The sequence below is a fragment of the Orycteropus afer genome, unplaced genomic scaffold (assembly GCF_000298275.1).
Source record: "Orycteropus afer afer isolate SDZICR_OR568_19922 unplaced genomic scaffold, OryAfe1.0 scaffold00005, whole genome shotgun sequence".
Taxonomy (NCBI): Eukaryota; Metazoa; Chordata; class Mammalia; order Tubulidentata; family Orycteropodidae; genus Orycteropus; species Orycteropus afer.
This window is the reverse complement of record NW_006921592.1, coordinates 1,769,355-1,786,349: the sequence shown is the minus strand read 5'-3', so window position 1 is coordinate 1,786,349 and position 16,995 is coordinate 1,769,355. Positions and strand designations below refer to the sequence as shown.

The 16,995-nt window shown below is 42.0% G+C and overlaps 1 protein-coding gene across 1 annotated transcript in view; it reads left to right on the top strand.

Annotated features, from left to right (window-relative positions):
• The window catches only part of TRPM3 (transient receptor potential cation channel subfamily M member 3), a 1,151,180-nt gene extending 1,135,741 nt beyond the window's left edge, over positions 1-15,439 (top strand). The window contains exons 26-29 of the mRNA XM_042780585.1: positions 1,276-1,426; positions 1,526-1,725; positions 8,140-8,272; positions 13,978-15,439. Of these exons, the coding sequence (XP_042636519.1) occupies positions 1,276-1,426; positions 1,526-1,725; positions 8,140-8,272; positions 13,978-15,439 (1,946 nt within the window). The remainder of the gene's footprint in view (positions 1-1,275; positions 1,427-1,525; positions 1,726-8,139; positions 8,273-13,977) is intronic.
• The last annotated feature ends 1,556 nt before the right edge of the window (positions 15,440-16,995 follow it).

The following is a 16,995-nucleotide window of genomic DNA, read 5'->3' as shown; positions in this document are numbered from 1 at the left end:
AATTACCTGGGGTGTTGCTGTGCACAGGTGTTTTTGAAAGCTTCTCAGGTGATCCTCACATGCAGCCACATGGAAAACTGCTGTAGCACACACAGCCTAGTAAAGGCCTTTCTTCTGAGGCACCTCTATGTAAACTTGAACCTCCAACCTCTCCATTAGCAGCTGAGCATGATAATCATTTGCAGCACCCAGAAACTCAAGGGTCTTCAAACCACCCCATTCCCCTTTACTTTTGTCTGCCCTGGCCCCTGCCTTTATGCAAGTGGGCAAAAAAAAAAAAAAAAAGACTTTGTTCTAATAAGGGAGCTGGAGAGGGAGGCTGCCTCACCTATTCCTGCTGAACTAGCCACATCAGTGACTCCCTGGGCTACATTATCTGTGCAGTAGTAGGGGGCTTTGTAAGTTTTTGTTGTTGTTGTTGCTTCTTTTTCCCTGAATTTACCCAGAAATTCCAACCAGGCCTCATTAGCGTATTACTCCCACTCAATCAGTCCCACAGGTCAACTACCTCATCACCCCAACCCAGGTCTCTGTTCTCCTTTCACCCAGTTATTCAGAACAGTTGGGTATTTTTCCCTGAAAACCATCTTAGTTGGGTTTTGTTCCCTGAAAAGCATCTTTTTGGAAGGGGTATGCCACTGGAAGTGAGGTCCCACAGTCCCTCATCCTTCTTCCATGAAACCCTACCATCCATCAAGGACACCAAATGACGAGCCTCTAAATATTTCCCAAGGCACTGCCCTGTTTTGTTCCTTCCATACTGAGACAGCAAATCATTAGCTCAGGGCCCTGGGTTGTCTCCTAAAGCAATTAATAGCTGCCTTGATATTAATTCCCAATCAATACCCTCACTGTTGCTGTTATTGCTGTCGGCTTCTGGCCTCCACAGCACATTTTGAAAGTAACTTGACAGGGCAGTGGACACTCTTGGCTCTTCAGACCACTCCCAGGAAAGCCCTCAGCAAGCTTCTAAGGGACCCATCTGTGAGTTTCAGGGCCAAGGGACAGAGAGCAGGCAGTGGCTTTTCACATTTCTTTCATGTCAAACGACAACTTGGGAGATAGGTACAACCACTCCCATATAGTGTAACAGCCCCTTGGGATATTCGCAATGCTTCCATTTTTCTATTTTGTTTGGGAATTTTTTTCTGTTTATTTAAAGATGGCTGTATTTTTCTCCATCAAAAGCCTTCATTCAAATCAGTCCTTTTTTAAAAAAAAAAAGAAATCAGGTAGCCATGGTTGTTCATTTCTTGCCTGTGTTGCTTCCTCCAGCTCCTTGTGGACAGAACGAGACTCGAGAAGATGGTAAGATAATCCAGTTGCCTCCCTGCAAGACAGGAGCCTGGATCGTGCCAGCCATTATGGCCTGCTACCTCTTAGTGGCAAACATCTTGCTGGTCAACCTCCTTATTGCTGTCTTTAAGTAAGTGGGTCCTTCCTCAAAGCACTTGGAGGGGGTAAGTGGGTGGAGCTTCAGAGAGCAATGGATTTTCTCATTTAATTCTCTTGGTCTCTATTTCAGCAATACATTTTTTGAGGTAAAATCAATATCCAACCAAGTGTGGAAGTTTCAGCGGTATCAGCTCATCATGACTTTCCACGAGAGGCCAGTTCTGCCCCCACCTCTGATCATCTTCAGCCACATGACCATGATATTCCAGCACCTGTGCTGCCGATGGAGGAAACATGAGAGTGACCCAGATGAAAGAGACTATGGCCTGAGTAAGTGTCCAGCAGCAGCCCCAGCCAATCACACACCAGAAATCCCTACCACTTCCTGCAGGGAATCACGCAGGACCAACACCACCTAATTCCTTCTACTTTCTGCAGGCAGAAAACAGTCCTGGGAACTTGAGAAAGGAGGGTACACTTGCATAAGAAATAGCACCAGAAAGAGGACAGCAGAGGCTGAAATTGAATATTCTTAGCCTCATCTCCTTTCTTAATAAGATAAAATCAATCTCCACCAGGTCTGTTTTAGTACCTTGATGGATTCTAACTTTCTTACTTTCCAGAGGTCCTACCACAAATAACATTAACCATATTAATATGTACCCAATGCTACATGGTACAGTGAAAACTGTAAGAGCCAGAACTCCCTGGGACTGCCTTGTTTTTCTGGTCTCACAAAATTTCTGTCTTTGACAGGATGCAGTCATATTACTTTTCTATTGCTCATTTTAATGGAAAATATTTGAGTTTTCCTTCTCTGACAGATTTCTACCTTACACAGCTTCTGGCTCTTGCAGGTTTTACTGTATATAATTTAGAAAGAATTACATATGAGTTGAGTTGAATTTCATTTGACAAAGTTTGATTTTCCTTCATCATTTATGGACCTATAATTTTTTTAGGTCTTAAAATTTTCCTAAACCTTAGGTGCTATGCCTACAGGAACTCATGAGGAAACCAGCCCTGATTTCCATTATTCAAATAACAAAATGGAAGATTCTTCACTATCCACTCTCTAACCCAGTGTTTGTAAAAAGAGGGGCTATTGCCATTTAGATAGAACAGTTCCTAACTGTGTAGGCTCATTGCAGGAGGGTTAGCATACCTGGTCTCTTAACATTAAATATTAGTACCCATGAAAAATGGTGGTAGGAGCTCTGGTAGCATAGTGCCTAAGGCATTTGACTGCTAACTAGAGGGCTGGAAGTTCAAACCCACCAGCTACTCCTCGGAAGGAAGATTGGGTGATCTACTTCCATATTGATACTATCTCAGAAACCCAAGGAGGGGTCACTATGAGTCGGATCCCACTCGATGGCAATGAGTTTGGTTTGCTTTGCTTTTACCACCACCACCACCCCACATACACACACACAACATTGCCTTTGAGTTGATTTCAACTCACACTTGCCCTGTAGGACAAATAACTGCCCCCATAGGGATTCCAAGGCTATAAATCTCTACAGAAGCAGACTGCTACATCTTTCTCCCACGGAGTGCTGGTGGGTTTGAACTACTAACTGCTTAGTTATCAGCCAAGTGCTTAACACTGCACCACCAGGGCTCCGACTCATAGTGGCCCTTCCTTGGGTTTCTGAGGCAGTATCACTACAGAAGTAGACTGCCCAATCTTCCTTCCAAGGAGTGGCTGGTGGGTTTGAACTACCAGCCTTCTAGTTACCAGTCAGATGCCTTAGGCACTATGCCACCAGAGCTCCCTAAATACTAGTGTTGTTGTGTTGTTATTTGCCATCGAGTCGGCCCCGACTCATAGAGACCCCTCCTTGGGTTTCCGAGGCAGTATCACTATGGAAGTAGGATTGCCCAACCTTCCTTGCGAGGAGTGGCTGGTGGGTTTGAACCGCCAGCCTTCTGGTTAGCAGTCAAGTGCCTTAGGCACTATGCTACCAGAGCTCCTAGGTCCTGCAAATTCCTAAATGTCCCTGAGAGGGGTAGTACCACCCTTAGTTAAGAACCACTGGGAATCCAGCCCCATGCAAGCAAGCTATGGTTTCTCAAAGTGTGGTGAGCTTACAGTAGATAACTGAAAAAAGCCTCTGGAAGTGTGGCCCCAGAATCTATCTTCTTAACAGGCAATCTATGTCATTCTTGGTCACAGTCCATATGATCACCAGTGCATCTAAGTTTAAAACCAAAGCCACTTATCTGCTTTTCTAAGTCTGAAGCTTTTAGCAATTTCCCTGACAGTAACACCCAAAGTCTTTCTAGATATTAAAACTGGAAAGTTGGAGAGAGCTGGGAATTCCAAAATTCACTTTTCCATCTAAACCACAAATTTTAGGCAAATAGAAATCCTTGGCAAAGGGAAGAAGAAGAAGGGGGAGAAGATGAAGAAGACAACAAAAATGAAGATAAAGACAAAGAAGGATCATCTATGATATAAAACCTTGAACAGTGTGGAGGAGCATGATTTGCCATATTAGAAGCAGAGAAATAGTATTAATGAATTACATCATGCACTGGGTAATAAACTGAGGATTAACCCATTGTTGTTGTTGTTGTTGTTATGTGCCGTCAAGTCAGACCCGACTCATAGCGACCCCTCATTAGGTTTCTGAGGTGGTATCACTATGGAAGTAGATTGCTCAACCTTCTTTCTGAGGAGTGGCTGGTGGGTTTGAACTGCCAGCCTTCTGGTTAGCAGTCAAGTGCTTTAGGCACTATGCTACCAGAGGACCCCAAAATCCTTTACAATAAAGGTTGTCCTGTCTATGGTACGAGGAGAACCTCATTTATCCAGAGTTTAGGAAGGAGTTAGTCTGGAATTATAACAAGGAAGTGAGGCAGTCTGGAGACCCATTTCAGCTCATGCCCAAACCCTCACAGAAAGCTAGAGATCTGAACAAGCCAGCTACATAAAGTTCAAGTTCATGAAAAAAAATTTGCAAGTTCATAATAATAGCAATAACAAGCATCATCAAGTCTCTGGAAACATGGACAGGATGGAGCACATTGTCAGCTCTTTCTCAGAGAAGAGGGATTTCAGAGCTGTGGCTGGGTCGGAGATGTGGCATCTGCATTATATTAATCAATAAGGCAAAGTAAACATTTTATTGTCAATCTGTAACTTGCTTAAAAGAATCTAGGATACTACAAGTTGCCTCCAAAGCCAAGTTCTTGCAAACCTCAAATGAAAGCACTCTAAAATGTAAACTAATTTTTCTTATAAAAATTGACATATTGTTTTCATTGCAAAAAATAGAATTTTAAGAGTTTTGAAGAGTTTAAGAAGTCAAATGAAACACATTTCAGGTGCCAGAAGAGTAAATACTAAGTATACATAGTCCCCAACTTACAATGGGCTTCCATTCCAACGACTCCATCATAACTCAGTTCTGATGTAAGTTAAATACCTCCTTTTCTTGTTTGTTCTCATTGTTGCCTTTTATTAGTAGTATCTTTATAAATCTGATCTTTGTTTGTCTTGGGGGTTGGTAACATTTCATAATATATTCTAGTAGATATTCCTCATCTTATATTATCTTGTCCAGCTCATCATTGAATTTTTCATCAGTTTCAACAATGATGCTTCCTGTTTCTCCAGTTATGCACGTGTTATATAAGCCAGATCTGTGTTTGAAGTGATGAAACCAGCCCTTGCTGGCATTAAAGTTCTCAAGGTAGTCTTCTCCTTACTGTTCCTTCAAGTTTTCAAAAGGCTGTGTGCTTTACTTTAAATCGCCAGGAAACTCATAGGAATACTCTTCTAGACTTAGTCTTCTGTTCAAATCATCAACAGTTTCTCCATCTTGTGGATTGGCCCTCACCTCTTCTTTGTTAAAAGTGTGGATTTCATGCCAATCATTGCTTTAACTGCCTCCAAAATTTTCTTCTTATTCTTCATGATCATCAAAAGGGTGGAATGAGATAGTCCTTCCTCGAGTGCTATTTCACCAACTTTTTTTACCCATCATCATAGTTCTTAATAATCTTCATCTTTATATCATGTCTAGAGTCTTCCTCACCTTCTTCTTTGGATTAGAATTTACAGTGCCATGACTTCTTTTTCTAGGCATATTATTGGGGTATAAGCAGTGTAGGTGTTCCAGTGTGTGAAACTTGAAAAACATGGCTTCAGATTAACAACTGATGCTTCTGATGGTTAAAAAAAGAAAGAAAAAAAACAGAATAAGATTGCACAATAGGCCTGGTCTAGGGAGCTCTGGTAGTATAGTGCTGGAAGCATCAGCTGCTAATCAAAAGGTCAATGGTTAGAACCCACTAGTCCAGTTCTATGGGAGAAAGAAAAAACAATCTGCCTCTGTAAAGCTTTATAGTCTTAGAAATTCTATGGGGCAGTTCTACTCTGTCCTATAGGGTCACTATGAGTCAGAAAAGACTCAAAGGCAGTGTTTTGTTTTGTTTTGTTTTGCTTTTCCCAATAGGCCTGGTTCATAATGAAGAAGGCATCTATTTCATAATAATGAAGTTGAAGTCATAACAGCTGTCTAGCACATGCACAGTGCAATTGTCATATATTGTCACAGTTGAACATTGCCCAATTTTCTATTATAACTACTGACATTGACACTGACTTCATCGTAGACCAGGCCATAGCCTGCTATACAACAGTGTTTTGAACAGCAACTCATAACATTGAACATCTGCAAGTGAACATCTGAGAATGATAACATCAGCAAATTCACACTGCAGCATTTTATGTCGTACATATTACTAATGATAAGATGTGCAAAACACAGACAGTTGTAAGTGCAGTTTGTTGTAACTCAAATACATCATAAGCCAGGGACTACCTATATATTTTCTTTGTTCTAAAATATAGCAGTAACAGGAAGGCATCTGTACTTTGGAGAGCTCTAGAAACTATCTCTCTTCCCTCCCTTTCCTCCAACTAAAGCTCTGTGCAAGTTCATGACTGCATCCCAGGTGCCTCCCTCTGATAAAGCTCTTCCTCTCCTCCCTTCCAAGGAATCCTGCCATACTTGAACAAAACCAAAGCCAAACTGCCTTCTAGTCCATTCTTACTCATAAAAGGGTCTTATTCACTGGCATCATTAGGGTTGGTGACACTTAGTAAGGTAACTCATGATGTCACCACCCTGTAGGGAGACTGGCTGGAGGAAAAGACTATCTCCCCCTACCTCCGCACCCCCAGAGAGTGACCTGGCCCTCCCCCCCGCCCCCCCCCCCCACACACACCCAGACACATCGCCCCACCCCTCCTAGCCTCCCTCTGGGCTCCCTGTGGCTCCTCCCCTCTCCCATTGGCCAAGGCAGAGACCCTCTCTCCACCCAGTGATGGGTGCCATGGCCTGCAGCCCTCACATTGACTGGCAGGTAATGGGTGAGGTGTAATATGTTACCTCATTGGGTGACAGATGATACCAATCCTAGTGACATTACAGCCTTACCGGTCCCTCTCCCTGTGGCACTGCCATGGCTCCTAGGGTCATTTTGGTGCCATCCCATCTGACAGTGTCAGGGGGTGTGGTCTGCACCCCCCTCCTGAGGCCACTGCTCTTGTTTCTGGTATTTTCTTTACCCTCACCTGCTTTCACACTCATATATAGATGAATTCCCTGAGCAGATCCAGGCTACCACCTCAGGGCAACCCAGAGCAACTTCACAAAGCTAATCCCCAACAACCTAAAATCCAGGACTTCCAAACGTTTGGGGCAACTCCAATGGCATCTCAAGGACACAAGATTAGAAGAGGCACTTGCCCCATTTATGGCTTTTCCAAACCCATTCTCCCACATAACCCTGATTCATAGGCCATTTAAAGCTTCACATTTCCATTGGGCTCTTTCTATCAGTCTATCAGTTAAGAATTGCTTAACCCGGTAGTAGCAAAATCAGGCTAACAATAACATAAACAAATAAGACTGTTTTTCTCACATAACAAAAGGGGAAGTGGTAAACACCCTAGAGCTCAAAAATGAATCAACTAAGTCAAAGACCCACAGCCTTTCTATGTTTAGTCTCAGTTATTCTCATCATTACGTCTTGCCTCATGATAGCAAAATAGCTGCTGCAATTCCAGTTGTTACATTCATGTTCAAGGCAGAAAGAAGAGAAGGAGGAAAAACGTAGAAAGCATCAGCCACTGTATTTATCAAAAAAGCAAAATCTCTTCCCAATGCACCACGCCTCCCTGCAATAGACTTCTTTTGTTTCATAGGCCAAACTGGGTTGCATGACTGCTGCTAGTTTCAGAGGATGCTGGAAGTGTGTGCATTTGGCTTTCCAGCTCCAGTAGTGGAAAGGTGGGAAAGGGTAAATAGGGTCGCAAAAGGGCTTTTAGTAAGGCCAGCCCATAATGTCTGTCTGCCACACCCTTAAGCCCAGAAATTTTTTAGCTTTTAAGAAAGGCTTCATTCTCCATATAGCTTCCCTTTCCTTGGTTTAGCTACGTTTTGAGGCTTACAACTTGTGTAATTCTAACTAGCCCCTGCGGTAAACCAGATATGCTCAAGTGAACTTCATACACCCATAGTGACTCTAATGCACAGAAAGAAGACAGTGACAAGTTGCCTGATTGGGTGGGGATTTAGTTTGAGATTTAGGAAAGAATCTAGGCCCCTTTTCATAACCTTGACTTAAATTAAGAATGTCATTAGACCAACCAACCGAATACCATCACTTTTACTTTTCTGCCTCATGTATTTCTCTGTCTCTTTCCCCCCGCCCCCTTTTCCACAGAACTCTTCATAACTGATGACGAGCTCAAGAAAGTGCATGATTTCGAAGAGCAGTGCATAGAAGAATATTTCAGGGAGAAAGATGATCGATTCAACTCATCCAATGATGAGAGAATACGGGTGACTTCAGAAAGGTGTGTTCCATAATCTCATGCCTACTGCAGATGGTTTAAGCCATGAGCTGTGTGTATCAATTGTGTGCAGCCACAAAACAGAGACCCCTTGTGTGTACTGTTATTGTCCAAGAAATCATCAGGCTTAGACAGAAGAGAACATTGTCTAAAGCATATACAGAAAATCAAACACACACACACAGACTTACAGATCATAGAGCCGCCCTCCTAGATACTAGAGATTGTTTCATTCCAAAACAGGGCTAGACTTGCTGGCCAGAATTTGGAAAGTTGTGATGCAGATTCAAACGAAGAAAGACCCAACCAAACTCAAGGTTCCCAAAAAGTTTGTGGTTCATCTAGATTACTGAGCATTTTCCCCAGAGGAGTAGAAATGGTTCTTCCCAGTTTTCTAGTTGCTGTTGAATTCACTCCAACTCGTAGTGATCACGTTTGTGAGAGCAGAACTATGCTCCATAGGCTGTTCAGTGGCTGATTTTCAGAAGTCAATATCCATTCCTTTCTTCTAAGGCACCCCTGGGTGGACTTGAAGGTACACCCACTTAGTTAGCCTCCAATTACGTGAATTGTTTGAACCACCCAGGAACTCTGGAAACAGCCCTGGTGCCTGAGTTAAATGAGTGTTCAATGTATCCTCAATAAATGACAGCAAGAGACTTGTAAATTGGTCAGGATAATGATTGGGGTTTGTTTCAGAACTGCTTTGCTTTTTTTTTGTTTTTTGTTTTGTTTTGTTTTGTTTCTAAAACAAGTTAAAAGAAAAGAAACAAAAGAAGATTTTTATACACCGGTGGTTAGATGCTTTTAGTTCTTATTAACCAAATAGCTTTGTGGGGCATTAGAGCTATAAAAACAATCTCAAAATAAAGTGAAGACAGTCCTTTAGATTTAAGAAATCTAGCTTTATGAAAATGTACTTAAATTTTGTCAGTTTTCTTATTTTGCTATAGACTCATAAAAACATCATTCCAGGCCAGCACATTCAAACCCAGCATTTGGAAACTCCTATTCTAAAGAACATCCAGATTGTTACAAAGTAATATATACCTTTAATTTCAAGCATTTGAGGTATCAAGATGGCAGGAGCAAATTATATATAGTGTAAAAAGGTATAATCCATTTATGACTTTTGTCAATATGACTCAAATTACTATGACTGAAGGCAGTTACCTTTAGTTTTCATTATAAGACATTTTGTCTACTTGTCCAACTCAGATATTCTCTAGTGGCTCTGTAGAAATTACCTAAGCGGCATTTTTCTGTCCCTGGACCTTTATTTCTCCAAACAATGCAGTCTAGACCGTAGGCTTATATGTATAAGCCATGGAATAATTATATCCATAGGTACAAACCACTAAAGCCAAAGATAAGGAAATTGAAGACTTTTATCAGCTTCTGCAGACTGAAATTGACCAAACATGCAATCAAAATGTGTTAATTATCACTGGTGACTGGAATGCAAAAGTAGGAAACAAAGAAGAATCACCAATAGTTGGAAAATTTGGCCTTGGTTACAGAAATAACACTGGAGATTGCATAACAGAATTTTGCAATATCAGTGACTCATTCCTTGCAAATACCTTTTCTCAACAACACAAATGGTGGTTATACACATGGACTTCACCAGATGGAATACACAGGAATCAGATTGACTACATCTGTGGCAAGAAGCGATGGAAAAGCTCAATATCTTCAGCCAAAATAAGGCCAGGAGCTGATTGTGGAACAGAGCATCAACTGTTCATATGCAAGTTCAACTTGAAGTTGAAGACAATTAAAACAAGTCCACAAGAGCCATAATATGGTCTTGAATATATCTCTTTTGGATTTAGAGACCATCTAAAGAATAGATTTGATGCATTGAACACCAATGACCGAAAACCAGAAGAATTGTGGGGTGACATCAAGAACATCATCCATGAAGAAAGCAAGAGGTCATTAAAAGAATGAGAAGAAAAGACCAAAATGGATGTCAGAAGAGACTCTGAAACTTGCCCTTGAATGGAGAGTAGCTAAAGCAAATGGAAGAAATGACAAGATAAAGAGCTGAACAGAAGATTTCAAAGAGCAGCTCAAGCAGACAAAGCCAATTACTATAATGAAATGTGCAAAGACCTGGAGTTAGAAGACCAAAAGGCAAGAACAGTCTCAGCATTTCTCAAGCTGAAAGAACTGAGGAAAAAATTTAAGCCTTGAATTGCGATATTGAAATATTCTATGGGTAGGATATTGAATGATGCAGGAAGCATCAAAAGAAGATGGAAAGAATACGCAGAGTCACTGTGTCAAAAAGAACTGGTTGTTGTTCATCCATTTCAGGAGGTGGCATATTATCAAGAACCAATGGTATTAAAGGAAGAAGTCAAAACTTCACTGAAGGAACTGGCAAAGAACAAGGCTCCAGGAATTGACGGGATACCCATTGAGATGTTTCAACAAACAGATGTCCCACTTGAGGCACCCACTCAGTTATACCAAGAGATTTGGAAGATAGCTACCTGGCCAACTGACTGGAAGAGATCCATATTTGTACCCATTCCAAATAAAGGTGATCCCACAGACTATAGAAATTATTTAACAATATCATTAATATCTCACACAAGTAAAATCTTACTGAAGATAATTCAAAAATGACTGCAGCAGTATATTGACAGAGAACTTCCAGAGGTGAAAGCTAGGTTCAGAAGAGGGCATGGAACAAGGGATATCATTGCTGATGTCAGATGGATCTTGGCTCAAAGCAAAGAATACCAGAAAGATGTTTACTTGTGTTTTATTGACTATGCAAAAGCATTTGATTATGTGGATCATAACAATTGTGGGTAACATTGAGAAGAATGGGAATTCCAGAACACTTTATTGTACTCATGAGGAACCTGTACATAGACCAGGAGGCTATCATTCGAACAAAACAAGGGGACAGTCCATGGTTTAAAATCAAGAAGGGTGAGCATCAGGGTTGTATCTGTCCCCCATACTTATTCAATCTGTATGCCGAGCAAATAATCTGAGAAGCTGGACTATAAGAAGAAGAACGTGGCATCAAGATTGGAGGAAGAATCATTAATAACCTTAGATATACTGATGACACAACTTTGCTTGCTGAAAGTGAGGATGACTTGAGGCACTTACTGATGGAGATTGAAGAATACAGTCTGCAGTATGGATTACCTCTCAATATAAAGAAAACAAAAATCCTCACAACTAGACCTATAAGCAGCATCACGATTAATCGAGAAAAGATTGAAGTTGTCAAAAATTTCACATTGCTTGGTTCTACCATTGACACCAATGGAAGCAGCAGTCAGGACATCAGATGACATGTAGCACTGGGCAAGTTGGCTGCAAAGAACCTCTTTCAAGTGCTGAGAGGCAAAGATGTCTCCTTGAGGACTAAGGTGTGCCTGACACAAGCCATGATATTTTCAATTGCCTCATATGCATGTGAGAGCTGGACAGTGAATAAGGAAGAACAAAGAAGAGTTGATGCTTTTGAGTTGTGGTGCTGGTGAAGAATGCTGAGAGTACCATGGACTGCTAAAAGAACTAACAAATCTGTCCTGAAAGAAGTGCAGCTGGAATACTCCTTGGAAGCGAGGATGGCCAGATTTTGTCTCACCTACTTTGGTCATGTTGTCAGAAGGGACCATTCCCTGGAGAAGGATGTCATGCTTGGTAAGGTGGGGGGTCAATGAAAGAGGGGAAGGTCCTCAAGGAGATGGATTGACACAGTGGCTGCAGTGATGGGCTCAAGTATAGCAAGGATCGTGGAGCTGGTGCAGGACTGGGCGGTGTTTCATTCTGCTGTACATAGGGTCGCTATGAGTCAGAGATGACTCGACAGCACCTAATAACAACAACAACAACAGGTACCCAACCAATATTAATAAAGTCAAAAGCCATGCACAGATTTTATACACATTTGCCTCTGAAAAAGAGATCACTTTATGATAAGATGTGAAGCAATTTTCTGCAACTGAAATAAAGGAACTGAAAATCCAAAGGTCTCTCTCTCTCTCTCACTCTCTCGCTCTCTCACTCTCTTGCTCTCTCTCTGTCTGAGGTCTTGAAAGAGTTATACATTAATGGAAAAATATCTATGTGTTTCCCAGAAAATTGTGCCATGTGGATACATTACCCATTACTCAGACATACTGCAATGTATTGACCATTCACACCACCTAGGGACTCCAGTGCCAGTTACCTAGAGAGAAAGAAAGAGGGAGCAAGAGCCAGAGAAAAAGAGAGACAGACAGACAGACAGAAAGAGTAGGATAATTTAGTTATTTAATAATTTTTTCACCACAAATTATTTTATGTAATCTTAGTTAAATTTCTTGATTTTATTTTTCCTTTATTAATGAAAGGACTGCATTACATTAGATTAGATCAACCCCATGTGGCTCGATAATAAGACCATGCTAATGCCATTGTTGCTGTTATTGTTGTTAGGTGCCAAAGAGTCAATTTCAACTCATAGAGACCTTATAGATAGATAGAGTAGAACTGCCCCATTTTACTCTTTACACCTAGACAGAAGCAGATTACCAGGTCTTATCTTTCATGGAGCTACTGGAAGGGTTTGAACTGCCAACCTTTCAGTTAACAGCCAAGCACTTAAACGTTGTGCCACCAGGTCTTCTTATTAATGCCTTTAGAGGCACTAAACTCTAAAAAGATTACCATGAAAAACAGAAACAACGCAAAAGAGATTATTGTACAAATGCAAAATAAAAGAATCTCAGTCCCTAAAATATACGTTTTACATATACACTGAAATAAAAGTATCTACATTCTAAAAGTGTACTGTAAAATTCTACATAAAGTTATCAAAATAAAATGTTCTCATTTTGTTGCTGACCCTATTGAGCCAACACCTAAATACCTGCTTTAGGTCACTAGTGGTATAGTGCCTAAGGCATTTGACTGCTAACCAGAAGGTTGGCGGTTCAAACCCACCAGCCACTCCACAGAAGGAAGACTGGACAATCTACTTTTGTAAAGATTTACCATCTTGGAAACTCAAAGGGGGTTGCTATAAGTCAGAATGGAGTCGATGGCAGTGAGTTTGTTTCTTTTGTTAGGTCACTGAGCCCTGCACCAAGCCACAGCTAGTCTATGGAGGCAGTAAAAGTATGGGACTTTGGCCCCAATCCACTTCACAAAGAGCCACTCCACTTTTGTGTTTATCAGGATTGTGTGAATGGTACAAATGCTTAAAGCAGCTGGCTGCCAACGCTTGAAAGTTTGAGTCCACCCAGAGGCACCTTGGAAGAAAAACCTTGTGACCTACTGCTGAATGATGAGCCATTGAAGTCCCTGTAGTTCTACTCTGACCTAAATGGGGCCACCAAAGATCAAAACTGACAGGATTGAAACTGGGTTTTTAATCAAGATTGTTCATTAAATTTCATTGTAGGGAAATGGGATTGGCAGCTGAAAACCACTGGATTAGATCATTCATAAAGCCTCTTCCAGCTCACAAAGATTTGTGTTCTTTGATTCTCAGTGGCAGCATCAATGCCATTCTCTGCTCCTTGCCCGCATCTTGCTCTTCATAATCTCTTTTTGTTTCCTCTGGTAGGGGAAGCACTGATGGAACCCAGGTCAGGAACAGCTTTGATCCCCTCTGACCATGCTCTCTAGACCCCAGCAGAGGACCCCAGCCCACAGTGACTCTTGCTTTCTCTTCTCCCTTTGAACAGGGTGGAGAACATGTCCATGAGGCTGGAAGAAGTCAATGAGAGAGAGCATTGTATGAAGGCCTCGCTCCAAACCGTAGACATCCGACTTGCACAGCTTGAGGACCTCATTGGTCGCATGGCTACAGCACTAGAACGCCTGACTGGTCTGGAGCGGGCCGAGTCCAACAAAATCCGCTCGCGGACCTCCTCAGACTGCACAGATGCGGCCTACATCGTCCGCCAGAGCAGCTTCAACAGCCAAGAGGGAAATACCTTCAAGCTCCAAGAGAGTATAGACCCTGCAGGTGAGGAGACCATGTCCCCAACATCTCCAACTTTAATGCCCCGTATGCGAAGCCATTCTTTCTATTCGGTCAATGTGAAAGACAAAGGTGGTATAGAAAAGTTGGAAAGTATTTTTAAAGAAAGGTCCCTGAGCCTGCACCGGGCTACTAGTTCCCATTCAGTATCAAAAGAACCCAAAGCTCCTGCAGCCCCTGCAAACACCTTGGCCATCGTCCCCGACTCCAGAAGACCATCATCATGTATAGACATCTATGTCTCCACCATGGACGAGCTCCACTGTGATATAGACACAGTGGACCCTCTGGACAAATCCATGAACATCCTTGGGCTGGGCGATCCAAGCTTTTCAGCTCCAGCACCTTCCACAGCCCCTACGAGCAGTGCCTATGCAACTCTTGCACCTATGGACAGACCTCCAAGCCAGAGCATTGATTTCGAGGACATCACAACTATGGACACTAGATCTTTTTCTTCAGACTACACCCACCTCCCAGAGTGCCAAAACCCCTGGGACTCAGACCCTCCAATGTACCACACCATTGAGCGTTCCAAAAGTAGCCGCTACCTAGCCACCACACCTTTTCTTCTGGAAGAGGCCCCCATCGTGAAATCTCATAGCTTTATGTTTTCTCCTTCGAGGAGCTATTATGCCACCTTTGGGGTGCCCATGAAAACAGCAGAATATACAAGTATTACAGACTGTATTGATACAAGGTGTGTCAATGCCCCGCAAGCAATTGCTGACAGAGCCACCTTCCCCGGAGGTCTCAGAGACAAAGCAGAAGACTTATCTTGCTGCCATCCAGAGAGAGAGGCAGAACTGAGTCACCCGGGCTCCGACAGTGAGGACAATGAGGCCAAAGGCCAGAGAGCCACGATTGCATTATCCTCCCAGGAGAGTGATAATTCAGACAGAACCCTGTCCAACAACATCACTGTTCCCAAGATAGAGCGTGCCAACAGCTACTCAGCAGAGGAGCCAAATGTGCCATATGCACATACCAGGAAGAGCTTTTCCATCAGTGACAAACTCGACAGGCAACGGAACACAGGAAGCCTGCGAAACCCCTTCCAGAGGAGTAAGTCCTCCAAGCCAGAAGGCCGAGGGGACATCCTGTCCATGAGGAGATTGTCCAGAGCGTCTGCTTTCCACAGCTTTGAAAGCAAGCACAACTAAACCTTCTTGATGTGTATTGCAGGAGGCTCCATAACCCAGCCCTAAAATCTCCCTGAACTCCACCTTTCCCTCCTTCCTTGAATCACACCTACTTTTTACTTAACAAGCAATGCTTTGGGAGATGTTAACTTAACTCAAAGGTGGGAGTCCCTGGGTGGTACAAACATTAACTCACTCAGCTGCTAACTCGAAGGTTAGGGGTTCGAGTCCACCCAGGGGGCCCTTGAAAGCAAGCCCTGGTGATCTACTTCTGAAAAGTCACCCACTGAAAACCCTATGGGGCACAGTTCTACTCTGACACACATGGGGTCACTATGAATCAGTGGCAACTCCATGGCAACTAGTAACTCAAAGTGACTTCTGGGCCACAGGTCAAGAAAACAATTGACCCAGTGACAAACAGAGGGGTTTTCAGTTGTGTACATGCTTGCTGGGGAGGGATGGGGAAAAAGGGAGAAGAAGAGTTAGAAATGAATGTGTATCACCAGTCACTTCAGACAGCCGTGTGCTTTGGGGACGGAAGGGGCTTCAAGCATTCTCCATGCCAGGAGGCATCTTTTGATTTCTGACCATTATCAAGAGGCGTAGGATGCAGGACTAGATTGCAAACTAAAATAAGATAGCCAGCATACAAATGAGATATTCTAAACTTCAATTCTGTTTTCTTTTCACATTGGCTCCATCACTGTGGTGACTGATGAAGAGCATCCTTTTTATTCAGTATAAGCCGGCAGCAAGCAGTTCTCCTAACGTCCCACATCCTTCTCATGCCAACACTTCTGTAATTGATCATTATAAAGAAAAAAACAAGGTAACAGTCATAGTTCACCTGTCTCTTATATATTCACTTCTGGTGCCACAAATGTTTATCTTTTTGGAAGAAAATGAGGGAAAAGAAATGCCTTTTTGTATTGCAATTCAAAATGAAAGAATTGATGTTAAAAACAAATGTCAAGTGATTTATTATGTACAGTGGGCATTCAAGTATAGTTGAGCAAGCTCAGGATGAATGTAATTAAATAATTTTATATTTTTAATTTATTTTGTATCTCACTTGTCATCGTTGAATTCACTTACTGAATCTGTAATGTTAAACTAAGGGAAAAAAATAGTGGGCAAAACTAAAAATTTCCATATGGGATATTGCTATATTCCCACCACTCATGTCCTGTGTTTTGCTGCTGTGTGACTGTCATCATTTGCATGACTCCATCATGTCTTCTAAACACCTCCAAGATGTAACTGCCAATTTTTCATACCACCCATCACACGACCATTTTATACATGAGTAAGTGGTTATATGTGGATATTTTCATACCTAGAGTTTTGCCATCTAATCTGAGCTCAGCATAAATTTAATTAAAGTTTTTCAAGGGATGATTTTTTCTTTTTTATGAAAAAGTTCCAAAGTGCTTTTTAAGGAAATTTCAAAACCATAAATAACTTTAGAATTGACTAGGACTTTGGTATCCACCCAAAGCCATCAGTTGCAAACATACCATGAATATTTTTCTTATATGCAGAACTATAAAAAAAAAAAGTACACTAGACCAAAA